The sequence below is a fragment of the Colobus angolensis genome, unplaced genomic scaffold, assembly GCF_000951035.1.
Source record: "Colobus angolensis palliatus isolate OR3802 unplaced genomic scaffold, Cang.pa_1.0 Scaffold450, whole genome shotgun sequence".
NCBI lineage: Eukaryota > Metazoa > Chordata > Mammalia > Primates > Cercopithecidae > Colobus > Colobus angolensis.
This window is the reverse complement of record NW_012117933.1, coordinates 1,882,427-1,909,087: the sequence shown is the minus strand read 5'-3', so window position 1 is coordinate 1,909,087 and position 26,661 is coordinate 1,882,427. Positions and strand designations below refer to the sequence as shown.

General features: G+C 35.2%; 1 protein-coding gene and 1 pseudogene across 1 annotated transcript in view; both read left to right on the top strand.

Annotated features, from left to right (window-relative positions):
• The window catches only part of FANCB (Fanconi anemia, complementation group B), a 29,025-nt gene extending 13,566 nt beyond the window's left edge, over positions 1-15,459 (top strand). The window contains exons 4-10 of the mRNA XM_011957869.1: positions 640-792; positions 2,010-2,102; positions 6,813-6,947; positions 9,294-9,460; positions 13,757-14,187; positions 14,304-14,541; positions 15,045-15,459. Of these exons, the coding sequence (XP_011813259.1) occupies positions 640-792; positions 2,010-2,102; positions 6,813-6,947; positions 9,294-9,460; positions 13,757-14,187; positions 14,304-14,541; positions 15,045-15,459 (1,632 nt within the window). The remainder of the gene's footprint in view (positions 1-639; positions 793-2,009; positions 2,103-6,812; positions 6,948-9,293; positions 9,461-13,756; positions 14,188-14,303; positions 14,542-15,044) is intronic.
• Positions 15,460-23,627: 8,168 nt separating this feature from the next.
• Positions 23,628-24,559, top strand: LOC105523121 (annotated as a pseudogene).
• Positions 24,560-26,661: the final 2,102 nt, after the last annotated feature.

Sequence of the window (26,661 nt, the reverse complement as noted above, 5' to 3'; positions counted from 1 at the left end):
GGCTAGGACGGTTCTGGCTGTTCCACTCTTAGGACCCCTCACCTGTGTACCCGATACTAGCTGTGTTCCCCTCCACACCCACATCAGGGTTTAAGGTTTTAAGCTCATCTTGATTCTACTATAGGTGAGTTTGCATTAAGAGCTCTTAAGGTGTCTACTAGTACTGTCTGGTTTCCTAACGCAACTGAATTCCTTGGGTAATTTGTCTGATCATAAATATATATCCACTAAGAGTTATGGGAATGAGGGTCTTCCTTAAATTAGCTGTGTGAAAGGAAGAATCTTCACTAGAGTTTGACTCATGATAAATGTTAGAGTTTCCAAAGGTTTAGTCATGAAAAGTGTTAGAACTTAGAGATTACAATAAAATTTTAATATAGAAATCAAGAACGTGACAGTCCCTGGACAAACCTGAATAAAATATTAAATCTAAGTACCTTGCTGTTTATAAAGTTGTTATAACTCTTATATTTTCTCATCCCCTAATATCTTTATTTTTAGTTTTTGCTATTTTCATTACTCATTTATAAGATTGAATTTTACAAATTACAACTACATGAAACAAAAGAACTTAATTTGTTTATTTCACATTTGAATTTTTTCTTGTCTATTCCTCCTATAATGCTCCCTTTCTTTTAGGTTGCTGCTAAGTGGGAAAAACTTAGCTTAGTACTGATAGATGACTTTATTGGAAGTGGAACTGAACAAGTACTCCTACTTTTTAAGGACTCCTTGAACTCAGATTGCCTGACTTCATTTAAAATAACGGATCTTGGAAAAATAAACTATTCAGTAAGTTCTATTTACTTATTATATGGTATTTTAAAAACCATTTTAGAAAACTTAAGTGCTCAAAAGCTTTGACCTATCATTTAAATATTTGTGGTTTTATACTTAAAATTTTGAACTTTAAAAATATATAGATTGAATCTTTTAAATATAGACATTGAATCTCCTTTCAACAAATGTTACACAAATTGACCATGCTTTTGATATAAATTTGAATTATAGTACATTTGGTGATCACTTAAGTGATGGCAATACTATAAATTAACTTTATTCTTGCTTCTGAAAATCACATTTTATCCCAATAAATATAATATTGGATTAAATAAGGAATAAAATGAAGCAAAACTGCTTTAGTAAAGGAAGTAACAGCTCACAATATCTTGAGATCTTGGACATAAGGGAAATTATGCCCCTGAAGTTTCAAATCAATAAAAAATCTCTCAAAGCCTCAGTTTTCTCATTAGTAAAAATAGCATAATTTAATTTTTCTCCAGTTATGGAATTTTAGGATTTTTTAAAAAGCTAATGAGAGCCCAGGAATTCAAGGCTGCAGTGAGCTATGATTATTATGTTGCACTTCAACCTCGGTGTCGGAGCAAGACACTGTCTCTTAAATAAATAAATGGAAAAATGTTTGCTCTTTAAAAAGAAAGCTAACCAGCTGATACTTTTTAAAGCAGTACATAAATATTAGGTGGTAGTAGTAGGAATTGTAATAATTTTTTTCTAGTTACAAGAAGATGATGGGGAAAAAATATAGTTTGCCTTAGTGTTTTTTTTTTTTTTTTGGAGACTGAGTCTCGCTCTGTCATGCCCATGCTGGAGTGTAGTGGTGCAATGTCAGCTGACTGCAACCTCCACCCCCAGCTACTTGGGAGGTTGAGGCTCCTGCCTTACAGGTGCCTGATTACAGGTGCGTGCCACTATGCCTGGCTAATTTTTTGTGTTTTTAGTAGAGACAGGGTTTCACCATGTTGGTCAGGCTGGTCTTGAACTCCTGACCTCAGGTGATCTGCCCACCTCGGCCTCCCAAAGTGCTGGGATTACAGGCGTGAGCCACCGCGTCCGGCCTATAGTTTGCCTTTTATAAAATAGTGTATAGCACGGGAAACTGTTCTGACTGGATATACTTTGTGTTTTGTTAGTTTTATGAATTTTCAATTATTTCAAAATTTCAGTCTTAGTGTATTTATTTATTTAGTTATTTATTTATTTATTAGAGTGAACCATCGGATTGCAATGAAGATGACTTATTTGAAGACAAACAAGAGAATCGTTACCTGGTGGTTCCACCTCTAGAAACAGGACTGAAAGTTAGTGTCTGTCTGCTTCTTTTGCTTTTCGATTAGTGTTGTTCTAAATGAAGGAAAGAACGTTGAAAGAAAGGTCCTTAAAGTATAAGCAACTTGGTGCTTGGGGAAAAATGGTATTTTAAAGGATCTTTATCTTTTTGGCACCTGTGTACAAACTATTATGATACTACTTATAAATGTATCGTCTAAACATGATACCTTTTTTGTAGTAAGACTATATAGATTTAATAAGCCTCATGAGAGAAAATAGAAGCAACTCACTTTTGAAAACACGTTCTTTCCAGGATCAGTATACCACAGTATCTTTTTACAGTAGCAGTGAATATGATAAATCATAATACATTCCAGACATGAACAATTTACTCTCATATTTTCCATAAGAAGTTCCCTAAAAGAGTTTTTTGTTTTTGATTTTTCCCAAGTGTACCAAGGTAATGCACATTCCCTATAAAATACTGAGGCTTTGCAAATAAATGTCAAAACAAAACAAAACAAAGCTAATGATTGTCTGTGATTCCACTTCTTTGAAATAACCAGTTTTAACACTTTGGCATGTATATTCTTGCAGATTTTTAAATGAATTTATGCAAATTTACATAGAAATGTGATTATAAGATGTATGTTCTTTTGTAAGCTGCCTTTTTTGTTTATAGTATTTTCAAAAGACAGAAACATTCCAAGAATACAGTGATTATCTCTGTATCCCCACATACATTCAACTCTTGTTACTTTTAAAAATCTTGTTGGCCTCATTTGTTTGTGTTTGTGTGTGTGTGTATATATTTTTGTAGAACCATTTAAAAGTTGCAAATGTTATATTTCACTCATAGGTATTTCAGCAGGAATCTCCTAAAAATAAGGATGTTCTCCTCCTGCAACTACAATACCATTTTCAAAGTTAGAAAATTATTAATGATCCCTTAATCTTATTTGCTATCTTGTCCATATTCAGATATATTTAGTTATCACAAAAATGTTTTTATAACTGTTTTTTCCAGGATCCAATCAATCAAAGTTTTTACTCGCATTTGATTATATCTCTTATTGGTCTTTTTATCTAGAATAATTCCCCTTTTCCCCTTTTAAAAATTATGCTAAAGAGGAGGCCATGCTAGTTGTGTCCTCTCTTTTGGATTTGTCTCTTTTCTTGCTGTGTTATTGAACTTTTTCCTCTTTGCCTAGGATTGGAAAACTTTTTCTGGAAAGGGCCAGGTGGCAAATATTTATACTTTGCAGGTTGTTTTAAAATTATTTTGCAACTATTTCATTATTAGAGTGAGTTTACTTTAATAAATGCTTATTGAACATGTATTAGACATGAATTTGAATAATAGATTAATAAAACATCATAACAGACATAGAACCATGAATGAAGACATTGATCTATTCAAAATTTTTGTACCCTGAACAAAGTAAAAGTAATAAGACAAATTGTGAAAAAGAAATTGTAATAAATGACAAAATATTAATTTTCTTAATATAAATGTACATTCTTCTATCGTATTTTTGTGAATGTATAGTGGCCCAGCCTTCTCAGAGGTAAAGTTATTATAGTTACTAAAAGATGAATTGCTCATGTCTTTTTACTCTTGCAGTTTCACTTCTAGAAATCTCTTCTAAGGATAGAGATGATTTTACAAGAATGTTTATGTAGTTTTTATAAACTACAATGTTGGCTGAAATCTAAACATACATCATTAGGCGTATGATAAGTAAATTGTGATGTCCCTGAACCATGGAATACTATGTAGCTGTCAAAGAGAATAATGCATATTTTTATACTGATTTAGAAATGATGCCAAAGTACTTTAATTTATGAAAGCATGACTTTATGAAAGGTTTAATTTATGAAGCAGGATCAACTCTCCTGATTAAAACTGAAAATGATAGATGAAGTCTCCTTTAAAAACCTTCTTAGAAGCTTCAAAACGCTGACACTGTAAGAATAAATTATCAAATCAAACTTTAAAGGCTGGAACCCAGAGAGATAAGCAGAACACTGATGCTACTTTTGCCCTGGGAGCATGTGTATTGAACTTAAATTGGTGGTGCCCCAGGCACCTGACAGAAACAAACAGAAAATCCTCTCTGGAAACACACATTCATCCTAGCCTTCATAAATCTCACAAGTAATTTTTCAAAGAAAATGAGCTGTCCACAGAATAACTAAACACATAAAGAAAAAAGGCATCATGGTAATTATTCACAGAAAAGAACCAAACAGCATCTGTTTCAAGCAAAAACACACTGAAATAAAAAACTCAATAGATGACTTTAGCAGTTAAAGAGATAAAAGAGATACAGAGCAAATTAGTGAACCCAAATATATGAGAAAAATTATCCAGAATGTAGCACAGAGACAAGGAAAGTATGAAAGACTTTAAACAATATTAAGGGAAGGAAGGGAGGAATGGAGGTGGTGGATAAGAGATAGTTGAATATCCATTTTGTTTCAAGTATCCACATGTTAACAGTAGCTTTCAAGGTAGATAATAAAGTTCTAAATGCTGGAAGGCCTTTTAGAGATGAGCAAGCCTACCTTTGCACCATTTTGCACATGATGTAACAAATAGAGAGCCAGAAAGGTTAAGTGACTTACAGAGCTAGAACTAGAGTCCATTTCACTGTTCTTTCTCCCCTGAAATTTGTATTCCAATCAGTTACTGGAAGGGGAGATGGGGAGACCAGGACCTTAGAGAATCTTGTACACATGTACACAGATGTTCATAGCAGCATTGTTTGTAACACTGCACAACTGAGCATAACCCAAATACCCATCAGCTGGAGAATGGAGAAGTAAATTGTGGCAGTCATATGATGGAATAGTGTAAGCAATGGAAGGAATGAACTACAGCTACTAGTGTCAACATGGGCAACTCTAAAGCCTGATACATGCAGAACGATTCCATTTATAAAAGGTTCAGAAGCAAAACACACAGAAAACTTAAAATACTCCTTAAGAATTCATGCAAAGGTTGTAAAATTTGAAGACAGGTAAGGAAATTATCTTAAAAGGCCCAGGTAGTATTGACTCCAGGGGAGAAAGGGCAATTGTGATTGTGGAGGGCCCCTGGGCAGCTCCTGGACTGCCACTTTTTGATTTGGGTGGAATTACATGGGTGTCGGCCTCATTATTAGTCTGTAAAATGTTATTTTGTAGTGTGCATTCTTCTGCATGTATGCTAGAGATCACAATAAAGAACAAAAAAGCAAGGTTCAGTGTCATGCAGTACGATGTGCTCCTCGTATTTGGTTTTGGGTGGGTTTTTGTTTGTGCAAAGGAAAAAGCATTCCTTGACATGCACATGGAAAAGTTCTGGGAAGGTACACAATCTATTGGTTTTGCAAATGGGATTGAGCATCTAGGAAGAGAAAGTGAGGTGTACTTTTTCACATTGTTTAAGTTTCTTACCATGTGTCTAATTTATTTTTGTAGCTTTGTAGCAAAACTTCACAGCCAAGATTATTTAGCTACTCTACTGAATCACTATATCGTCCTGGAGTAAGGGGCATGTTAAGGAGGAAGGAAGAGTGAACACTGATCATTTTCGAGGGTGCATTTCAGTCTGCCCACAGAGTTTTTGCTTCTACTCCCCACCCCTCCAGTAGCTCAGTTGTGGCTACATACCTTTGATGGGTACATCTGCCTCTCCCTGTCACAAATTACTGAGTGATGGAGTGTGAATCATGTGCAGCCCACAGAACTAGGTCAACATAGGAAGTTTTAAAACCTTAGCTAGACACTTCATATACTTTGCGCGATAAGGTGACACATAGGAATAATTCAGTCTTCATTCTCCAATTTCTATTCATTGATTAAAAGAAAAATAATTTACTTGCCTTGAAATGTAATTTAAAAGAAAAGAATCCCGAAAGTGATGCATTTTGTTGTTTAAATCTAGAAAAATGTTTCATTAAAAGCCAGATGAATACTTAAACAGCCTCAGATATCCACCTGAAATGAAACAACTTCTATCAGTTCAATAACATGACTCTTTAAATTTTCAGTAGCAAAATATATTCTGTGAATGTTTCATCCTTAGTGCTGAAATCTAGTTATCTGGTATCATGAAAGGAATAGATTGCTGTATGCCCGGTTCAGAGCCAAATTTTTATTTTTTTCAGTAGTTTTCAGTATTTTTCAGTAGACTCTAGCACCGAGTTTATTAGCACAAAAATAAACATAGTTTGGGAGCTATTACAATTTTAATTTTATTTAAAAATTTTGCTATAAAGGTTACATGAACAGAAAATTTCAAACAGTATCAGATTAAAAGTGATAATTTCTATTCATTATGATGTCTTTGCTTATGTGGATGCCTTGTTTATGAAGCAGAAATTATTTCAACAAGAAAAAGTTATTTTGTGTGGGGTGAGTGTATTTGTAGGCCTTGATTTTTATTCACATTGATTCGAAGTTACTTAGTGACTCACTAGTGAAACATGCTAATATATTGCCACTCTCTCAATTTGATACATAAACTCTATGTTGCAGTTATTTTCTATATTTTCCTTTGAAAGAAGATGCATTTTGTAAACTTAGAGACTTAAAATCTATAAACAAAACAGTTTTGCTCTGAGAAGTATTTTATTTTCTGTAGAAAAATGAATTGATACGCACATTTGGAGAAAGCACTTCCTGAATTATTGGTATGTCTGGTTTCATTTGAAATCATGTTTCTTGCAGCTGTTTTTCTTTCTACTTTACAGGTTTGTTTTTCTTCTATTCGGGAATTACGGCAGCATCTCTTTCTTAAGGAAAAAATTATTTCAAAATCTTACAAAGCTTTGATAAACCTGGTTCAAGGAAAAGATGATAATACATCAAGTGCAGAGGAGGTAAAAGTAATCATGTGACCATTTTATCATTTTATGAATTGAAAATCTGTGAGCTATTGAAAAGTTATTTAAATTGGAATATTAGAATATATTAGAAAATGCTGCTCAGTGGATCAAGAAGAAAAGCAGCAGAGGTTATAATGGTGGACTTTTATGACATTGAAAAATATTTGATTAAGGAGCCAATATTTTATCGATTTGTATGTAATTCTGTAGCATATTAAAGTTTCAGTTATCAGGAACCTTGGGGAACAAGTCCTTTTGTTTACAGATTTAACTGTTAAGCTTTTTTATTTGTATTGTTTGGATAGAAATTGCTCGTAAGTGAATTATGTGTTTACTGACTTCTTAAATAGAATATACTGAGTATTATTTAACTTTGTATTGGTGATGACATAATTTTATTATTAGTATAATGATTGTTCTTTTAGTCTGTTGGATTGTTTCTTTCTAAGGATATTTTTCCCTCTAGCAAGTGTTCCTACACTGCTATGGGTTTTTTAGTCCTTCTATCTGCTTTTTATAATTTTACTCTCTTTTTCCTTGTGGCTGATTATAATAAGATCCTCCTCAGGGCCGGGTGTGGTGGCTCACGCCTGTAATCCCAGCACTTTGGGAGGCCAAGATGGGTGGATCATGAGGTCAAGAGATTGAGACCATTCTGGCCAACATGGTGAGACCCCATCTCTACTAAAAATACAAAAATTAGCTGGGCGTGATAGCATGTGCCTGTAATCCCAGCTACTTGGGAGGCTGAGGTAGGAGAATCACTTGAACCTGGGAGGCAGAGGTTGCAGTGAACTGAGATCCTGCCATTGCACTCCAGCCTGGGTGACAAGAGTAAAACTCCATCTCAAGAAACAAAAAAAAAAAAAAGAAAAAAAGAGAACTTCCTCAGGTCTCTTATGTGGTAACTTATGTCAGTACATTAATGTAGGAAGTTAGTAAAAACTGCTGAAACTTCATAAAAATAATATTTATGCACATTAATTTCATACCGAGAAAGACACACATGGCGACACTAGAAGTAAATCAGTAAGAGCTGAACTAATGTTGCTTTTTATTCCCTCAAGTCACTGTAGTGCCTAGCTCTGACTTCCTTCTGGATTGACCATTTTTGTCGTGGGCTATGCTTTGTATTTGTATTCCAGTCTTAGCCATATAAGGATTTGGGTCCAAAATATGATCTTGTTAATGTAATAACACATAACAAAAACACATTGTGTTGCGTTTCTTATTACTGTTCTAATTTCCTGGGAAACCTCATGAAAGTCATTGTTAAAACTGCTACACCATTTCCTTTCCTCACTTCAATGATTTTGCCAATTTTAGAAAGGGGAAGGAATGTTTAGAAATTAATATATTGAAACCACTATGTGCAAGGCCCCATTTTTGGCCCTTTACATTGTTAGTTTTAAAAGCAAACCTTCCAGGTAGTAAAAATTTCCCCAGGTTTCAGATGAATAGCCTGCTTCAGAACTCACAACTACTGACAGAAGTGTCAGATTCCTGGGAACATATTTTGTCTCCTATTGAGTGAATGCCCCTATCTTTCTTCAGTAATTACCACATAGAGAGGCAGTATAGGGTAACAGTTAAGGAAGAGCATGGGCTCTGGGACCAGTTGGATTCAGTTGAGATCCCAGCCCTGCTACTTGCTGTGTGACCCTGGGCAAGTTACATAACTTCCCTGTACCTCATTTTTCTAATCTGTAAAATGTAGATGATAATACCACAGACCTAGGGTACTAGGGTTATTGTGTGGGTTAAATGAATTGATACAAAAATGGCATTTGGAACAGTGCCTGGCATAAAGCAAACACTCAATAGATGTTGTATATTATTATTTTCATTACTATTATTACTACTGTTTCTAATGTTGTATATCCATATGTGTGTGGAAATGAGTATGGCTTGGACTTTAAGAATAAAATTTTAGCAATAAGCTCTAAGTAGTCTAAAGATAGTTTAATCAGTTTTATTCATACAAAAGTTTACAGTTATAGGCTTAGTGCAAGTCACTGATAAAATACAGACTGGATTATTTTCAGTATAACTGGGGTACATATTATCAGACTTTTTTTTTTTTCCAAAATGGACTCCAGGTTTACCTCCTTTTTGACTCTCTGTTGGATACCCCATCTGAATAGATAGGGAATTTTATATATTTTATACATTTCATATTAGTAAATTGTGTATAATCTATAATATGATATGTTATGATTTGTTTTTAAATATTTAGGTCATAAGCCCTAGCCAAAAGCACACTTAACTTTTTTTTTTTTTAGTTTTGCTACACATGGTACATGTTTTATAATTAGTTATTTAAACTTTTTTTTTTTTTTTTATAAGGAATGTCTTGTTCCTCTTTGTGGTGAAGAAGAAAATTCTGTCCATATCTCAGATGAAAAGTTATCAGACAATTTTCAGGATTCAGAACAGCTAGTAGAGAAGATATGGTATCGTGTAATGGATGATAACTTGGTTGTTGGAGTGAAAACTACATCTTCTTTAAAGCTGTAAGTAAATTCCAACATGATAACACTATCTTGATGCTCCAGAACAGTACTGTCCAATAGAAATTAATGTAAGCCACATGTGCAATTTTAAATGTTCTAGAGGCCATATTTAAAAATGTAAATAGAAGCAGGGGAAATTATTATTATTATTAGTTTTGAGACAAAGTCTCACTCTGTTGCCCAGGATGGAGTGCAATGGGATGATCTCAGCTCACTGCAACCTCCACCTACTGGGATCAAGCAATTCTCATGCCTCAGCCTCCCCGGTAGCTGGAATTACAGGCATGCACCATCATGCCTGGCTAGTTTTTGTATTTTTAGTAGAAACGGGGTTTCACCATGTTGGCCAGGTTGCTCTCAAACTCCTGACCTCAAGTGATCCCACCCACCTCGGCCTCCCAAAATGCTGGGACTACAAGTATGAGCCACCATGCCTGGCCATTTTAATGATATGTTTTATTTAACCCAATATATCCAAAACATTATCATTTTAACATGTAATTAGTATAAAAATTGTTAATAAGATATTTTGCATCTGTTTTTTCATACAAAGTTTTTAAAAGTTGGTGTGTATTTTACATGTATAACATATCACAATTCCAACTAGCCACATTTCTGGTGCTTAATAGCCACATATATCTAATAGCTACTCTCTTGGCCAGCACAGCTCTAGAAGTATCTCTTCTACACAAATGCATTGAGTTAATAATGTGAAGAGGATGAGATTTATGAAATTAAGACACTGTAGTCTCACGGTGGAGATAATCAAACAGCGTACAGAACTTTTTAATCAAAACATTTAGAGGTATTAGGGATACTTAGAGACTATAGACCAAAGTGAATAGATAAAAGTTTAGTTAAATAACAAAGTATCTCCCTCTGATAACAGAGGATATTCTCTTTTGGGCTGTTGAAATCACGGATAGAGAAGTAATGTGCATGCCATGTATATCTGCAGTCTAGCAAAGAGCTTTTTAGCCAAAACAGGCTAAATACAGGCATTACAGTAACTACATTGAGTTTGAACCACAGATACACAAATAGAGAGAAACCAGATAGTGCCTTGTAATAGGTGATGGCAGTATATTTGAGCAGCTTAACACAGTAAGGGAGCCAGACTACTTATCTCGTGGGTTTGAGATACAGATTTATTGTTTTGTTTCAGTGAATTTCTAAGCTGTTTTGGGCTGGTTGACATCTGGGTTTTTCTTCTCTTTAATGTATTAATCAATTTTATATTGTAAAACAAGTCTCGCATTCTTGTGGTAAACAGTTTGTCACTGGATTTGGTTTGCTATCCTTTGGTCAAGAATATTTGCATCTAAATTCATGAGTGAAATTGGCTTGAAATTTTCTTGAATGATACTTGCCTGGTTTTAGTATCAAGGCTATCCTAGTTTATAAATGAATTGAGGAATATTTCCTTTTTTCCTGTTCTCTGGAGCAGTTTATGTAAATTTGGAATTACCTGCTCTTTGTTATTTGGTTGTAGTCGCCTGGAGTGCAGTAGAAATCTGGCATTTTCTTTGTGAGGTGACTTTTAACTACTGATTCAATTTCTTTAGTTATAGGATTATTCACATTTTTATTCTTGAATACATTTTGCTTATATTTTTCAATTATTATGTTTATTAGCATAAGTTGTTCCTAAAATCCTCTTTAGGTATTTATCAACTGTATTGTTAGTGTTTGTCAATGTCTTTTTATTTCAAATCTTATTTGTGTCTTCTTTTTCCTTGATCTTGCCAGAGATTCATCCATTTTATTAGATCTTTTCAAATAATTAAATTTTTTGTTGCTCTTCAATTGTGTATTCCCTGTTCATTTCTGATCCCTTTTTATTTACTTTTACTTTATTTGGATGTATTCTGTTATTCTTTTTCTAAATATTTGACAGTGACATGATTAAGTGCAGATTTCTTTTTTTTTTTTTTTTTCCTCCTTTAGATTGTTGAGCTTCCTCAGACTGTTTTGTTTTCTTCTGGCAATTCAAAAAATTCTTAATTCTTAATTCTCAACATACTGATGCTTCCTAACTTTCTCCAGTATCTGTCTCCTTCTGGAACTTCAGTTAGTACTCTGTTAGACCTTCTCATTCCATGCTCTATGTCTCTTAACATCTGTTTCATATTTTCTATTCATCTAGATAATTTCTTCTGATCTATATTATTTTCACTAATTATATCTTCAGTTCTTTCTATTCAGCTATTTAATCCAGTCATTGAGTTTCTAAGTTTTATTATTATTTGTATTATCATAAGTTTTATTCTTTCTTTTTTAGATCTGCCTGGTAATTTTTTATTCTCTATTTTCTGCCTTGTCTTTTATTTTTTTTATATGCTAAACAGAATTACTTAAAATGTTTTTATGTATAGAACATTTCAAACATACAAGGAGAATAGTGTGGTGAACCCTTCTGCCCATCACTCTGCTCTAGTAATTATCAACTCATTGCTAATCTTGTTTCATCTATACCTCCATGCACTCCTCACCCACATCCCCCAGATTATTTTGAAGCACTCAAAGGCATTATATTATTTCATCTGTAACTATTCCAGTGTATGTATCTAAAAAATAAGAACTTAAAAAATATAATTACCCCCCAAAATTAACGGTAATTCCCTCAGTAAATGGTCAAATTTCCCATTTCTGAATTTAAAAGTATTTTTTCAAATCATGAGTCAGATAAGGACTATAAATTGGACTTGACTGTTATCTCTAAGTCCTTTGTAATCTGTAGTCTGTAGGTATCCTTTTTCTTTTTTTTTTTAATGCAAAGTATATTTTATAGAAGCCAGGCAGTTTGCCCTGTGAAATTCTATAGACTGGATTTTGCTGATTACTTCCTGTGGTATTGCTTAACATGTTTCTCTGTCTCCTGTATTTCCTCCAAATTGATGGTTAGATCTAGAGACTGGGTCAGAATAATGCCTGGATTTTTGTTAACAGAATACTTCATAGTATTGCTTTCTTCCATGGGGAAGTATATAAAGTGTGGTCATTTTCCTTTTGTGATATTAGCAACTATTGATGCTCATTGCTTAGCTTCATTGTTCCATTACATTTTACAACATGATGGTATTCTAATTCTATTATTGCTTCTTTATTTATTACCTGGAATACTTCTATAAAGAGAAACCTCTTCTCATCAATTATTTAGTTAGACCCTCAAATATAGTTTGTAATTTAGAAATCAGAATTTGAGTGCAAGAGGTACTTATTTATCCTGAGTGGCTTGTTGTTTCTGGGCCTTTTTAGTAAGCAGAGGTAGGAAATAATGTGTTTTGTTAGTTTGGTTTGTTGTGGTTTTGGTTTATTTAGAGAAAAAATATACTGTAAGTCCATGCTAATACTTCAGATTAAGGACTTCACGTTTTTACTTATCACCATGATGTAAAAACTTCAAGGTTTTTGCTTATCATCATGATATATCTTCTTCTTTCTGTATCGTCTTTCTCCCCTGTTGATAATTCCAATTCTCTGTTGTACCTACTACATAATTACTCTACAGTATATATGTAGTGTTGATAAAACAGCATTCCCAACAAAACAGTAGTTCAATTAGTGCAAATGAAGATTTTTGAGTTCTTTTAAAGTCTTTAGTATAACTCATTAGACATGGTCAAATTCCTGTAGTAAAGGAGTTTTCTATATTAGGTCATGTCACCATTCTTACCTGTTTGACAATGCTGGAATGTACTACAATAAGCCTGTATATATTTGTAAATGATTATAAATGTAGATATGGAAAGAATTGCTGAGGGATAAACAATATTCTGACTGAAAAAACATTTTATTCAAGTCATTTAGAGGAACAAAAAATACAATTTTTAGTTTAGAGCTATTTGCATTCTAAAGTATTACTAAAATAAACTCTTAAAAAATAATGAGTAGATTTTTTCTTGTTTAAAAAGAGGAGGCAAAAAAAGACCTACTTAAAAAATAAAATCCAGGCATTATTTTACCATTCCTTTACCTTAAATTTTTTTTTCTTTAATTTTTCTTACTATCATTCCTAATACCATTCCTCTATCTTAAGAATTTTACTTTCCTAAAACCTAGCACATTTACAATGTTTTTGCTTGCCTTTTTAAAGAGAGGTGCTATCACAGGACCTTTAAAAATGTGTTTGGCTTTTACTCTTAACTTTCTGATATATTTTACATTTGAAATGATGTTTTCCAGGAAAGGAAAGAATAAATATTTTTTTTTACTGTTGTTTATATGACATTTAGTTATCAATTTGATTTTAAAGAATGAGCTTTTAGATTAAACCAAAGTCTGGGTTTTTTACAGGTCCCTGAATGATGTGACTTTATCATTGTTAATGGATCAAGCCCATGACTCCAGATTTCGGCTTCTCAAATGTCAAAATAGAATGATTAAGTTGAGTACAAATCCTTTCCCAGCACCATACTTGAAGCCATGTGAAATAGGATTGGAAGCAAAAAGGGTCAAGTTGACCCCTGATAGCAAGAAAGAGGAAAGCTTTGTTTGTGAACACCCATCTAAGAAAGAGTGTGTACAGATAATTACTGCTGTAACATCTCTTTCACCACTTTTAGCATTCAGTAAATTTTGTTGCACTGTACTACTACACATTATGGAGAGAGAGAGTGGTAACTGTCCCAAAGATCGTTATGTTGTGTGTGGCAGAGTGTTTTTAAGTCTAGAAGATCTTTCAACTGAGAAGTACCTACTGACGTTTCCAAAGAAGAAACCTATAGGTAATTTTGTTGGCACTTTTAGATTTATATATTTAATTGAATTAGAAAATTTTAAGAATTCTGTTTATCTGATAATGGACAGAGTTTAATGACAGAGCTTGTGACTTTTTTTGTAGAGCACATGGAAGATCTTTTTGCACTTCTCGCAGCATTCCACAAATCTTGTTTTCAAATCACGTCACCTGGCTATGTCCTGAATTCAATGAAGGTGTGGCTCTTAGAACATATGAAATGTGAAATAATCAAAGAATTTCCAGAAGTGTACTTTTGTGAAAGGCCGGGAAGTTTCTATGGGACACTCTTCACCTGGAAACAGAGAACACCATTTGAAGGAATTTTAATAATCTATTCCAGGTAATGTGCATTAGATTGTAATCAGTCCAGAGAAGTTAGTGTGTATGAGTGTGATCAATGTTTGGTTCAACAGCGATCTGCATGGGTTTTGTATTATTGCCATGGCTTAGCATGAATGGACACATTGGCTTCATTTAGAAACTGAAGATCTCTGCTTTAATTTTATATTTGTTTTTGGCTTTTTTTAGTGCCTAGTAATTATTTTGAGATTTCCTGTTACCTCTCTGCCACATTAAAATTTAAAAAAATATTATATTGACCTTATTACTCAGCAAAAAAAAAATTTAATTGGAAACAATCTGATTAATATTAACTGACTTGATATGGGATATGTATATTTGATTGCTGTAGTCTGAATTTTATCAATTCTCACATACGTAATTGGTTCTGTTTATCATTATGGTGTTTATAAATGAATATTAATTGATTACTGCAATATATTGTACATGACTGCTTTGTGCTGTCCTAATTTTTGTAATATTTTGTTTGGTTTTTCATTTTAGGAATCAAACAGTTATGTTCCAGTGCCTTCATGATCTCATCAGAATTCTCCCTATAAACTGTTTCCTCAAAAATCTAAAATCAGGAAGTGAGAATTTCCTAATTGATAATATGGCATTTACTTTGGAGAAGGAACTAGTCACCCTTAGTTCTCTTTCTTCTGCCATAGCTAAACATGAAAGCAATTTTATGCAGAGGTGTGAAGTGAGCAAAGGAAAGAGTAGTGTCGTCGTGGCTGCTTTATCAGACAGAAGGGAAAATATCCATCCCTACAGAAAAGAACTTCAGAGAGAAAAGAAGAAAATGTTGCAAACGAACCTAAAAGTGAGTGGTACCCTTTACAGGGAAATAACTTTAAAAGTAGCTGAGGTTCAGTTGAAATCAGACTTGGCTGCACAGAAACTGAGTAATTTATAATTATAATTTCTATTTGATCATATTTTAAAATATGTTTTCACCACCATGTAAGATTTTGGTTCTACTTGCTATATGCCTCCTTTGTGAAAATAAACACTGAGGCTTACTGTAGTAGAATCTTTAGTTTTGATGATGCACAAAATAAACAGCAGCAGTTCTCAACTAGGGCCATTTTGTCTCCCTCTCCTCTACCCCTAAGGGGCATTTGGCTATGTCTGGGGATATTTTTTTTTTTGGTTGTCAGAAGTTGTGGGGTCAGGAAGGAGTGAGGCAGAGGTGCTATGGGTGTCTAGTGGATAGAGGAGACCAGAGATGCTGCTAAACATCCTACTGTGCAAAAGACAGCCCCCTACAACAGAGAATTATCCAGCCCAAAACGTCAGTAATGCAGAGGTTGAGAAATCCTGTCTTAGAGTTACTTAAGTGAAGACTGGAGTGGCATAATAGTATTTTGGTCTAAATCTTTTAAAAACTTCATTTTTTTTCTTGCTTTCTGCTTAGTAAAACCTAGGATGTAAAAATCAACTTCAAATAGATAAATTAAGCAAGGTTGTAAAGATCCACAAGTTTCTGTAAATATCAATATTTCTCCTACAAAAATTTAAATGGCAGATTGTCTGGGCGAGACCTTTAAAATGAAAGTTTTTGAAACCCTTGTCAATTTGAATGTTATTACAAAGCTGCCCTGAAATCATATAAGTCTATAAGAATGTAAAAATTGTAAGGCATTTTTCAGAAAAGCATATCTCTTTCAAAAGGCTGAGTATACCTTACAGGCCACTGTTTTAAAAAAAGAAACAATGAAAATGCTTTTAAACTATCTGAAATTCCAACTCTAGGCAAAATTAAAATATAAAATTCTAACTAAAGTAATGTAAAGAATATGGTACTCCTTAGGGACTGAGAAATTTAAAAATAATTGAAAATACACTTCAGTTAAGAAGTGATTTATAAGGGGTCCAATTAGATACATTTCAAAGGGATAAAAATTCAAGCTAGTCTTTTCTTTGAAAAATAAGAATGCTGGATTAATAAGAGAGCTTCAGGAGAAAGAAAAGACACAAAAGGATACGGGCCCAAATAAATGTTCCTGATCCTTTTTACTCTAAAATCCTTAAGTGAGAGGCAAGTTTCCATCTCAGTTGAAAGAAAGAAAGATGATTATAGAATGTAGCATCTTGTGCTTGTAGCTGTGAAGTGCTAATTCTCTCATGCCTTACAAATGCTTATACCTAATGATCTTGTGATGCACATGATTTTTAGAGAATATAGGTTATTAGTTTCTTGTCTTGGTTTTTATGATGGTACATATAATAAGGGACCTCCTTTCCTAGTAATCCGTTGCAAATTGAGATAGAACTCTACAGCTGTATCCCTGTGAAATGTCAATGGAAAATATTTCAGACTTTCTCCAAATGGAAATGGAATAAATTCAGGATTGATTGTAGAAATCTGGAAAGAATATATGTCATGTGCTGTCTGTTGAAACTGCCCATGACATGTTCTGAAAGAACAACCAAATGTGTAATACAGGAAGTAAATTGTAAAGTAGAAGTGGTGAAAAAACCAAACAGTCATGTTAGTAGAGTTGCTTAGAAAAAAAAAAAAAAAACTAAACAGGATTTAATTGTAATAGTTTATGTGTAGGGAAGTCAAGATACTAAAAATAGCATATTGCTTATTTTTTAATTATCAATGCAACCAAAAGATACAGATACGCCAAATAACTTACAAGTGAATTTTGTACTCCAGTAATTTTTTTAACTTACTACAAACTAGAAAAGCCAAAGTTGAAGAACTGACACTCTTGCAACTTTGATGATTCCTTTGTCTCTTTGCATCTACAAGCATATTTTATTGACTACTGCCCTGGTCACAACTCTGAGACTCCTCTCAAAAACACAGTCCTCCCAAATTCACACTGCCAAATTGAAAATGAATTCTGTTTTGCAATGTAGCTAAGGAGATGTATGAAAACACCTTGATCCTGTACTCTTGTTGCAAATTATTTCAAACACTGTAGACCCTTTAAGAATTCTAATAGTACACAAGTGAATCTCTTATTGTCCTCAGAGCATGTCTTTATACCATGTAGAATTGACTACTCATTTTTTTCTAGCGTTAGAAAGGAAAAGATGCTATTAACTTACATCTCTCCCTGCTCTCCCCAGTAGAAACAAAAACTTCCAACTCTCTTGGCTGGAAACCTGTGTAAAACTTTGCTTTCTTTTTCCTTTTTGCCTAAAGCTTGGACAGTATCAGAAACTGAGAGGATTCCATTTTCTTCCTTGTCTTCTCAATTACAAAGATGTTACTTTCCACTCTAAGAATTTGGGAGTGAAACATCTTTCTTGTGTAACCCATCTGAAGAATTTTAGGCTTCTGCTAAAGACAGTGTGGTGCAATGGAAAGAATGCTGATACATAAACAGTATTCTTAATTCTTCAAGGGTTTGTTCTGTTTTCCATTTTGGACTTTCTATATTTGTTACTGTATTTATTGCTTTACTGCCTCAACAAAATAGCCCTGTCCTGTAAGATCCTACTATAATGAATATCCTTGCAATGCTAATGGTCTGGTCACTTTCTAGGGCCTTATTTCAATGATCCTGCCTTTCCTTTTTATTCAGAAGGGTGTCATACTATTCGGGTCCTGAACTTTAGTAAGGGCGGTAAATCAGACCCCTACCATGCTTTGACTATTCAGATTTTTTTGCTATGCTACACCTGTGAGCACCTATACTGGACAAAAGTACCTGTGTGCATAACTGTGACTCGTGATGGCCTTAGGTTCAGCTAGAAAGTTTTCTTTAGCATCCTTAACTTTATCTTTAATTATTCATTTCCCCCAGCAACAGCCACTCACCACTAAATGTACAAGCAGTACTAGAGTCAGTAAAGCATGCTATTAGTAATCAGTCAAAATATTTAACACTAGATAGCGAGTCAGTCAGGAGAGAGAAGTGCCGTCTATTGATTACCTTTTCCACATCTGTTTCACTCTTTTTCTTACTGAAACTCTCGTTTTGTCCAGGGAACTTCCTTTCCCATAGTTCATGTGATTGGGGAGGTGAATCCCATCCCTACTTCCAGAGATTAGTCCTGACTAATCTAAGCCAGTTAGTGCAAGACCTTTCCCTGGCAGCTGTTATTGGTCTGGAGTAGACGCAAGACCTAAATGGGTCTAATCAGACTGAGGGGAAGGGCTTGGTTCTTTCTGAGAAAAAGACTATGTCGGACTGAAGGTAGGTGGCCCTTATTTAAAAACTTGAGAGTTACCTTATAATCACAAGGCAATCAAGCCTTAGAATGAAATTGACACAGTAGAATGCAAATTTTTTTTATTGTTGTACCCCAGAATCAAATCTAAATCTCACCCTTTTCCCGGACTGCCGATTACTTAAAAAAAAATTCCTTGGCCAGGAGTGGTAGCTCACACCTGTAATCCCAGCACTTTGTGGGAGACCGAGGTGGGCGGATCACCTGAGGTCAGGAGTTTGAGACCAGCCTGGCCAACATGGTAAAACCTCATCTCTACTAAAAATTAAAAAATAGCCAGGTGTGGTGGCACACGCCTATAGTCCCAGCTACTTGGGAGGCTAAGGCGGGAGAATTGCTTGAACCCTGGAGGCGGAGGTTGCAGTGAGCCAAGATTGCGCCACTGCACTGCACTCCAGCCTGGGCGACAGAGTGAGACTCCGTCTCAAAAAAAAAAAAAAATCCCTTGTAACAGAACTCAAGGTTTCCATTACTTGTAATTAAAATTGTTTCTAACTGTTAAAAATGGGAAAAAGAATCCCAGAGAACAAAGCATGGGGAGTCCCAGGATAGAAACAGTTTATTACAGAAACAGGATGTTTTTACCTTTAAAAGAGTAGTAAAGAACCATCCACTCACCACCCCCATATGCCCCTTTTATTTCTGGGCAGTGGTTTGCTTTTTTTCTTTTTGAGTTTATAATTCAATTTATTATATACTTGATAGTAGTATATACCTGAAAATAGATGCTTTAATTATTTTTTGTATCTTCTTTTCTTTATTCCTTAGCTTCTCTCTGGTATTACATGAGGCCAGTTGATTTATTATACCTTCCTCATTGGGTAGAAGTATATGTCAGATTATTTAACTTGTGTCTCAATATTTCATATTTTAGAATATAAAATTATAAATGTAAGGACCATATCTGTCTAGTGTGTTTCTTAGATATCTGAATTCAGACTTTCAGTTCTCATTTCTTTATTTCTTTCGTTTTTTTTTTGAGACAGGGTCTTACTCTGTTGCCTAGGCTAGAATGCAGTGGCATGATCTCGGCTCACTGCAGTCTCCGCTTTCTGGGTTCAAGTGATTCTCCTGCCTTAGCTTCCCAAGTAGCTGGGACTACAGGTGCATGTCACAATTGCTGGCTAAGTTTTGTATTTTTAGTAGAGATGGGGTTTCACCATGTTGGCCCGGCTCATCTTGAACTCCTGGCCTCAGGTGATCCGCCCTCCTTGACCTCCTCCCAAAGTGCTGGGATTACAGGCGTGAGCCACTGTGCCCAGCCTCAGTTCTCATTTCTCCTGACAGCCATTCTCATATTCTAGCTATGTCCTCTCCAGTAGGAAGAGAAGGAAATCTTTATCAATTTGTATTGTTCTAGGAATCTTTCTGCTAGAAACAACTGGTTTAATGTCATGGGACTGTTTAGGAAATAGAATTGTATTGCTATATGAAAAGAGATGCACAGTATTATTAATTAGAGCTTATAACCTTTTCAATGATAACATATACGTGCTAAAACATGAGTGGTTGCCTTTTCGTATATACTAGGAAACAAAAGATAACCTTTCTAACTTCATTCTAACCTCATTAGAAAACAAGGTGATTATAATTTTAGTAGGTTTTTTTGTGAGCCTGATGAGATGTTCTAAGATTTAGAATGACTGAGTAATTTGGTTATGTCAAGTACAATAATAAAATCATCTTACAAATTATCCCAATAGGAAATCAATATGCTTTAATACTTGAAAGATTCTGGTAAAAGTAGTAAAAACATTGGGGGTGGGATGGGAGTGGGGGGTAATGGTGGTGGTAGAATGTGGAGGAGACCAGGATCAAATGTGTTCTTAATAGTATGCAAAATCTTAAGAAAAACTCAACATGCAGCACATGCGTTAGGCCCAGGAAGGGTGGATAGGGCTTGGTGTGCAGGCTAGTGAGGTGTTTCCTGAAGCCGGTGCCAGCTGGAAGGGGAATTAGCCAGTAAATATAAATAGTAGGAAAAAGAATTATCCACAAGATTTAGGAAAAATGTTAAAGAAAATTATAACCCATACTCGCATATCCATTTTCTATGACATGGTGCATAATATCAGTAGTGAATATTTATTGATTATTGTGTGCCAGACATTGATCTGAATGCGTAACCCATGTGATCCTTACAACCCTATAAAACTGTGCTTCCCAGGATAGTAGCTATGAGTCATATAGGACTATTTATATTTAAATCAATTAAAATACAATCAGTTTATACATTCAGTTCCTTAGTTGATCCTAGTCACATTTAAGCTGCTCAGTAGCCACATGAGGCTGGTGGCTACCATTTGGTCACTGCAGAGAACATTTCCATAATCACAGAAAGTTATATTAGGCAATGATGTTATAAAATGTATGCTGTTAACTAACTCTTATTTATCGATAAATAAACTGAGACTGAGACAGGTTAAATAATACATCCAAAGTCACATAGCTGGTAAGGAACAGAGCCAGGATTCTAATCATCCAGTCTAGCTACAGAACTTTTGCTCTTTCACCACTATGCTATTCTGTGTATAAAGTCAATTTGTAATAAAACACTATCATGTCTTGACAGTTTTATATTACCAAAATGCATTTTTTGTTAAAAAGGGAAAGTCGCATGTAATACACAATTCTATAAAAGTATAAATCTGTTAACATAATTGAATTGTCAGGGAGAATGTGGACCACATCATCCTAAATCCTGTAATGAACAAGTTATTAGAGTTGGTTGATGGCCCCAGCTGAGTTTTATCTCTTGACTACTTCCCTCCAATTATGTCTAAATGCCTGTGTATCTGTTCCCTATTTCCTCTCAGTTGTCTTTGTTAGAACCACCAGTCTCCAGAATTATTGCATTACCATTGCTGGTTCGTGCTTTGGGGATTTTTAAAATGAAAGTGTCAGTTCTCTAAATAGCCCTTTATGTAGTTTCTCTTTGAGACATGTCTAGGTCCTGAGAATCTCTGAAGTGTTTGTCAGTGGCTGGTGATCACTGCGGTTGAGGGCTTGGAATTCCAGGGAAAGGTACAAGGTGTCTAGCCAGGAAGATTTACATCTTTATTCTCTATGAGTACTATAGCACTTGAGAAGAAAAGGAGATAGAATTCTGTTTTCTATTTGTACCCTTTGCCTGCTCTAATCATTCCAAATGATATGCCTATAGAAAGCGTTTCACCTCTTGCAAATTATCAATAGTGTACAAAGTGGAAGGGAATATAGAGATCTTTTATTCAATCTACATTCTCATGCACATCTAGGTGCCAAAGATAGATAAATTTAAGACTCTTCTTGGTTTTCAAAAAGCTTGCAGAGTTGTAGGTGACACTGAGGTAATTAACACAAAGTTTTACTGCAGTTCCATGGGAACACCCTTATAGGGCACTATACCCAGTAGGGATAACCTGTGAGAGCAGGAGTTCTTAATTTTGGATAAGAGGACTCTTTGGGGTTCTGACAAAAGCTAAGGAGTTCATGTTGGGGCAGTTGTAAGAGTAAAGTGGTATTTTAATGTAGTGATGTTTTTACCTCATCATTTAGAGAGAATCTCAGAGAAAAATGTCTACACAAAGAAGTTCAAACCAAAGCACTTTGAATAGCAAAAAGGGGTCTAAAATATTTAAATCATGATTTTGAAGTATTTCTTGATTGAAAATTTGGTTTATTTTATTGGGGAACTGTAAAATAATTATATTTGAAGCTTTTTAGAATAAAATTTGTTGTAAAAATTTAAATAACATATGCATGTACATGAAAGCAAATAAAAAGTGATTATCTGAATTATTTTACCCTATTTATTGTAGTTGAAAAAACATTACATTTATCCTAGCAATTTTTAGGCATATAGTTCAATAGTGTTAAGTATATTCATGTTGTTGTATAGCAGATCTCTAGAACTTTTTCATCTTGCAAAACTGAAACTCCATACCCATTGAGCATTAATTCCCTCTCCCTCTTCCACCAGCTCTTGGCAACCACCTTTCTACTTTCTATGATTTTGACTACTTTAGATACTTCATATGAGTGGAATCATAGGGTATTTATATTTTTGTACCTGGCTTATTTTACTTAGCATAATGTCCTTGAGATTCATTCGTGTCATAGCTTGTGACAGTATTTCCTTCTGTTTAAAGCTGCGTAGTATTCCATTGTATGCATATATGACATTTTGTTTATCTGTTTATCTGTTAGACATCTAGGTTGCTTCCACTTCTTAGCTGTTGTGAATAATACTTTGATAAACATGGGTGTGCAAATAATTCTTTGAGATCCTATTTTCAGTTCTTTTGGCTATATACACAGAAGTGAGATTGCTAGATCATGTGGTAATTTTATTTTCAATTTTTCGAGAAACCTCTGTACTAGTTTTAATAATAACTGCACTATTTTACATTCCCACCAACAGTATACAAGGATTCCAATTTCTCTGCATCCTAACACTTATTATTTTCTGTTCTTTTGATAGTGGCCATCCTAACGGGTATGAGATAATGAATTATTTTGCCTTTAAGAGACCCTGGGCAGCCTTTTGAGTTTCCAGTTCAGTCACTTTTTTTTCTCTACATCAGTGGTTCTCAAAGTGTGGTCCTGGAGGAACAGCGTCAGTAACATCTGAGAATTTATTAGAAATGCTAATTATTGGGCCTTACCTGAAACCTGCTAAATCAGAAATTGAGAGTTGGGCATGGTAATCTGTATCTTAACAAGCCCTCTAGGTTATTCTGATGCACACTCAAGTTTGAGAACTCCTGCTTTACACTAATAATTCTCAGCCACAGTTGCATATAAGAATCACCTGCCCAGGTGTGATTCTGTCCTGTGCGGCTGTTCTCTTGAGTGGGGTCGTTTGTCTCTGTCCGCCTTCTCTCCCACCTAAGTGTGTGTAGCTACCCAATGGAAGATTCGATGGACGTGGACATGAGCCCCATCTGTCCCCAGAACTATCTTTTCAGTTGTGAACTAAAGGCCAACAAAGATGATCACTTTAAGGTGGATAATGATGAAAATGAGCACCAGTTATCTTTAAGAACAGTCAGTTTAGGGGCTGGTGCAAAGGATGAATTGCACATTGTTGAAGCAGAGGCAATGAATTATGAAGGCAGTCCAGTTAAAGTAACACCGGCAACTTTGAAAATGTCTATAGAGCCAACGGTTTCCCTTGGGGGCTTTGAAATAACACCACCAGTGCTCTTATGGTTGAAGTGTGGTTCAGGGCCAGTGCATATTAGTGGATAGCATTTAGTAACTGTGGAGGAAGATGCAGAGTCAGAAGATGAAGAGGAGGAGGATGTGAAACTCTTAAGTATATCTGGAAAGTGGTTGGCCCCTGGAAGTGGTAGCAAGGTTCCACAGAAGAAAGTAATACTTGCTGCTGATGAAGATGAAGATGAAGATGATGATGATGATGATGATGATTTTGATGATGAAGAAACTGAAGAAAAAGCGCCACACCAGTGAAGAAATCTATACGAGATACTCCAGCCAAAAATGCACACAAGTCAAATCGGAATGGAAAAGACTCAAAACCATCATCAACACCAAGAGCAAAAGGACAAGAATCCTTCAAAAAACAGGAAAAAACTCCTAAAACACCAAAAGGACCTAGTTCTACAGAAGACATTAAAGCAAAAATGCAAGCAAGTATAGAAAAGGTGGTTCTCTTCCCAGAGTGGAAGCCAGGTTCATCAGTTATGTGAAGAATTGCTTCTGGATGACTGACCAGGAGGCTATTCAAGATCTCTGGCAGTGGAGGAAGTCTCTTTAAGAAAATATTTTGGACAATTTGTTAACAATTTTCTGTCTTATTTCATTTCCATAACAGTTGATACCTGGCTCTCCTTTTTATAATACAGAGTGAGAACTTTCCCTACTATGTTTGATAAATGTTGTCCAGGTTCCATTGCCAAGAATGTGTTGTTCCACATGCCTGTTTAGTTTTTAAAGATGGAACTCCACTCTTTGCTTGATTTTAAGTATGTATGGAATGTTATGACGTATTAGTAGCAGTGGTCAGACATGGAAATGGTGGGGAGACAGAAATATACCAGTGAAATAAAACTCACTATTTTAGTAAAGGAAAAAAAAGAATCACCCAAGGGCTTCTTAAAAGGTTTTTCTGATCTTAAGCCCAACTCAAAGAAAAATTTTGATCCATATGGTTTAGGGGGGTTTTGCCTTGAGCCTTAGCATCAGTTTAAAAGCTCCCAAGGTTATTATTATTATTATTATTATTTTGAGACAGGGTCTCACTCTGTTTCCCAGGCTAGAGTGCAGTGGCACAATCTCGGCCCACTGCAGCCTCCACCTCTGGGGCTCAAGCAATCCTCCCAGCTTAGCACCCCCCAGTAGCTGGGACGACAGGTGCATATCACCATGCCCAGCTAATTTTTGTGTGTGTGTGTGTGTGTATATATATATATAGAATTTTTGTTTGTTTGTTTGTTTTGGTTTGTTTTGTTTGAGACAGGGTTTCACCATGTTGCCCAGGCTGGCCTGGAACTCCTGGGCTCAAGCGATGCGGCCACTTCGGCCTCCCAAAGTGTTGGGATTTTACCTGGGATTACAGGTGTGAACCACCACACCCAGCCTCCCCAGGTGATTCTAATGTACAGCCAGGGTTAAGAGCCACTGCTGTACAATCAGCTTGACCATTTCAGGGCGCAGGGCTTCACAGATTTTTCATTTTTAGTAGCATCATTGTCTTAACAATGTAATATGCTAGTGCTTCTCAAACTTGAACATGCATACTATCACCTGGAGATCTTGTTGAAATCTACTTTGTGATTCAGTAAGTCTAGGGTGGGGCCTGAGACTGCATTTCTAACAAGCTCACAGTTGATGCTGATTCTGCTGGTTCATGGGCCACACTTTGAGACTCAATAAGTAACCCTCATCAAAGTCAGGGCTTTTGTTTTGGGGAAAATTCAAGTATTCAAATAGAGCTTTGTTGTCATTCCAAAAAGTCCTCACCATCCGATGTGTTCTCTGAATGGATAAATACAAGGTAATCCATCTTTGCTGGTGTTGTGCTTTCACTGATAGAAATTTTGTACAAAAGTATTTCCCTGCATTATCTGTGTTCCAGCATCTTTGCTGATGAAAGGAAAATGAAAAGATATATGAACTTAATCTTTTTCTATTTTTACATTTTACCATTTAGGTTATTGTTCATGCCTTATGTAAATGATCATTGTGGAAGGAAGGATATGTTTTCTTTAATTCCTAAATTGAGAAATTATTCTGAATGCAGAAGCAATGGGAAGATGATGATTGTACAATGCCTAATATCCTTTATTCATTAAGACTTACACTAAAAAAAACCCAACTCAACAAATTTACACATGAAAAACATGAATAATGGTGGTTGTAACCAGTGGAAAGCATTCAAGCTTGAGTCAGTTTGATTCAGCAGCTCAGCAGGATATTAAGGAGATTGTCAGCTTCCTCCTAAAGTTGTCCCCCCACGTGTTGTGGAAGGGCTGTAACACTTCCAGGATACATATTTGCACACCACCCCATCCAGAAGAGAGATTTATGGAAGAGTGAGGAACCTTCTTTTCCAAAGAAAAATCTTCCCTCATGTCTTACTGCCCCACGTTCATTCACACATTCAATCCTGAACTATTATCTGTGGCCAGTTGAATACCCTGTATTAATTGGCTTAGGCTTGAAGATAGAGAAGGAGACTTCACATTTTACTGTTTACTACTACTGCAGTTTTTTGTGTAGGCACTTATTTATGGGTTGAATTATGCCCCCCCCCCCCACAAGATATGCTGAGGTTCTAACTCCTGGTACCTCAGAATGTGGCCTTGTTTAGAAATAGGGTTGTTCCTGCTCCTGAATGACTACTGGGTACATAACGAAATGAAGGCAGAAATAAAGATGTTCTTTGAAACCAATGAGAACAAAGATACAACATACCAGA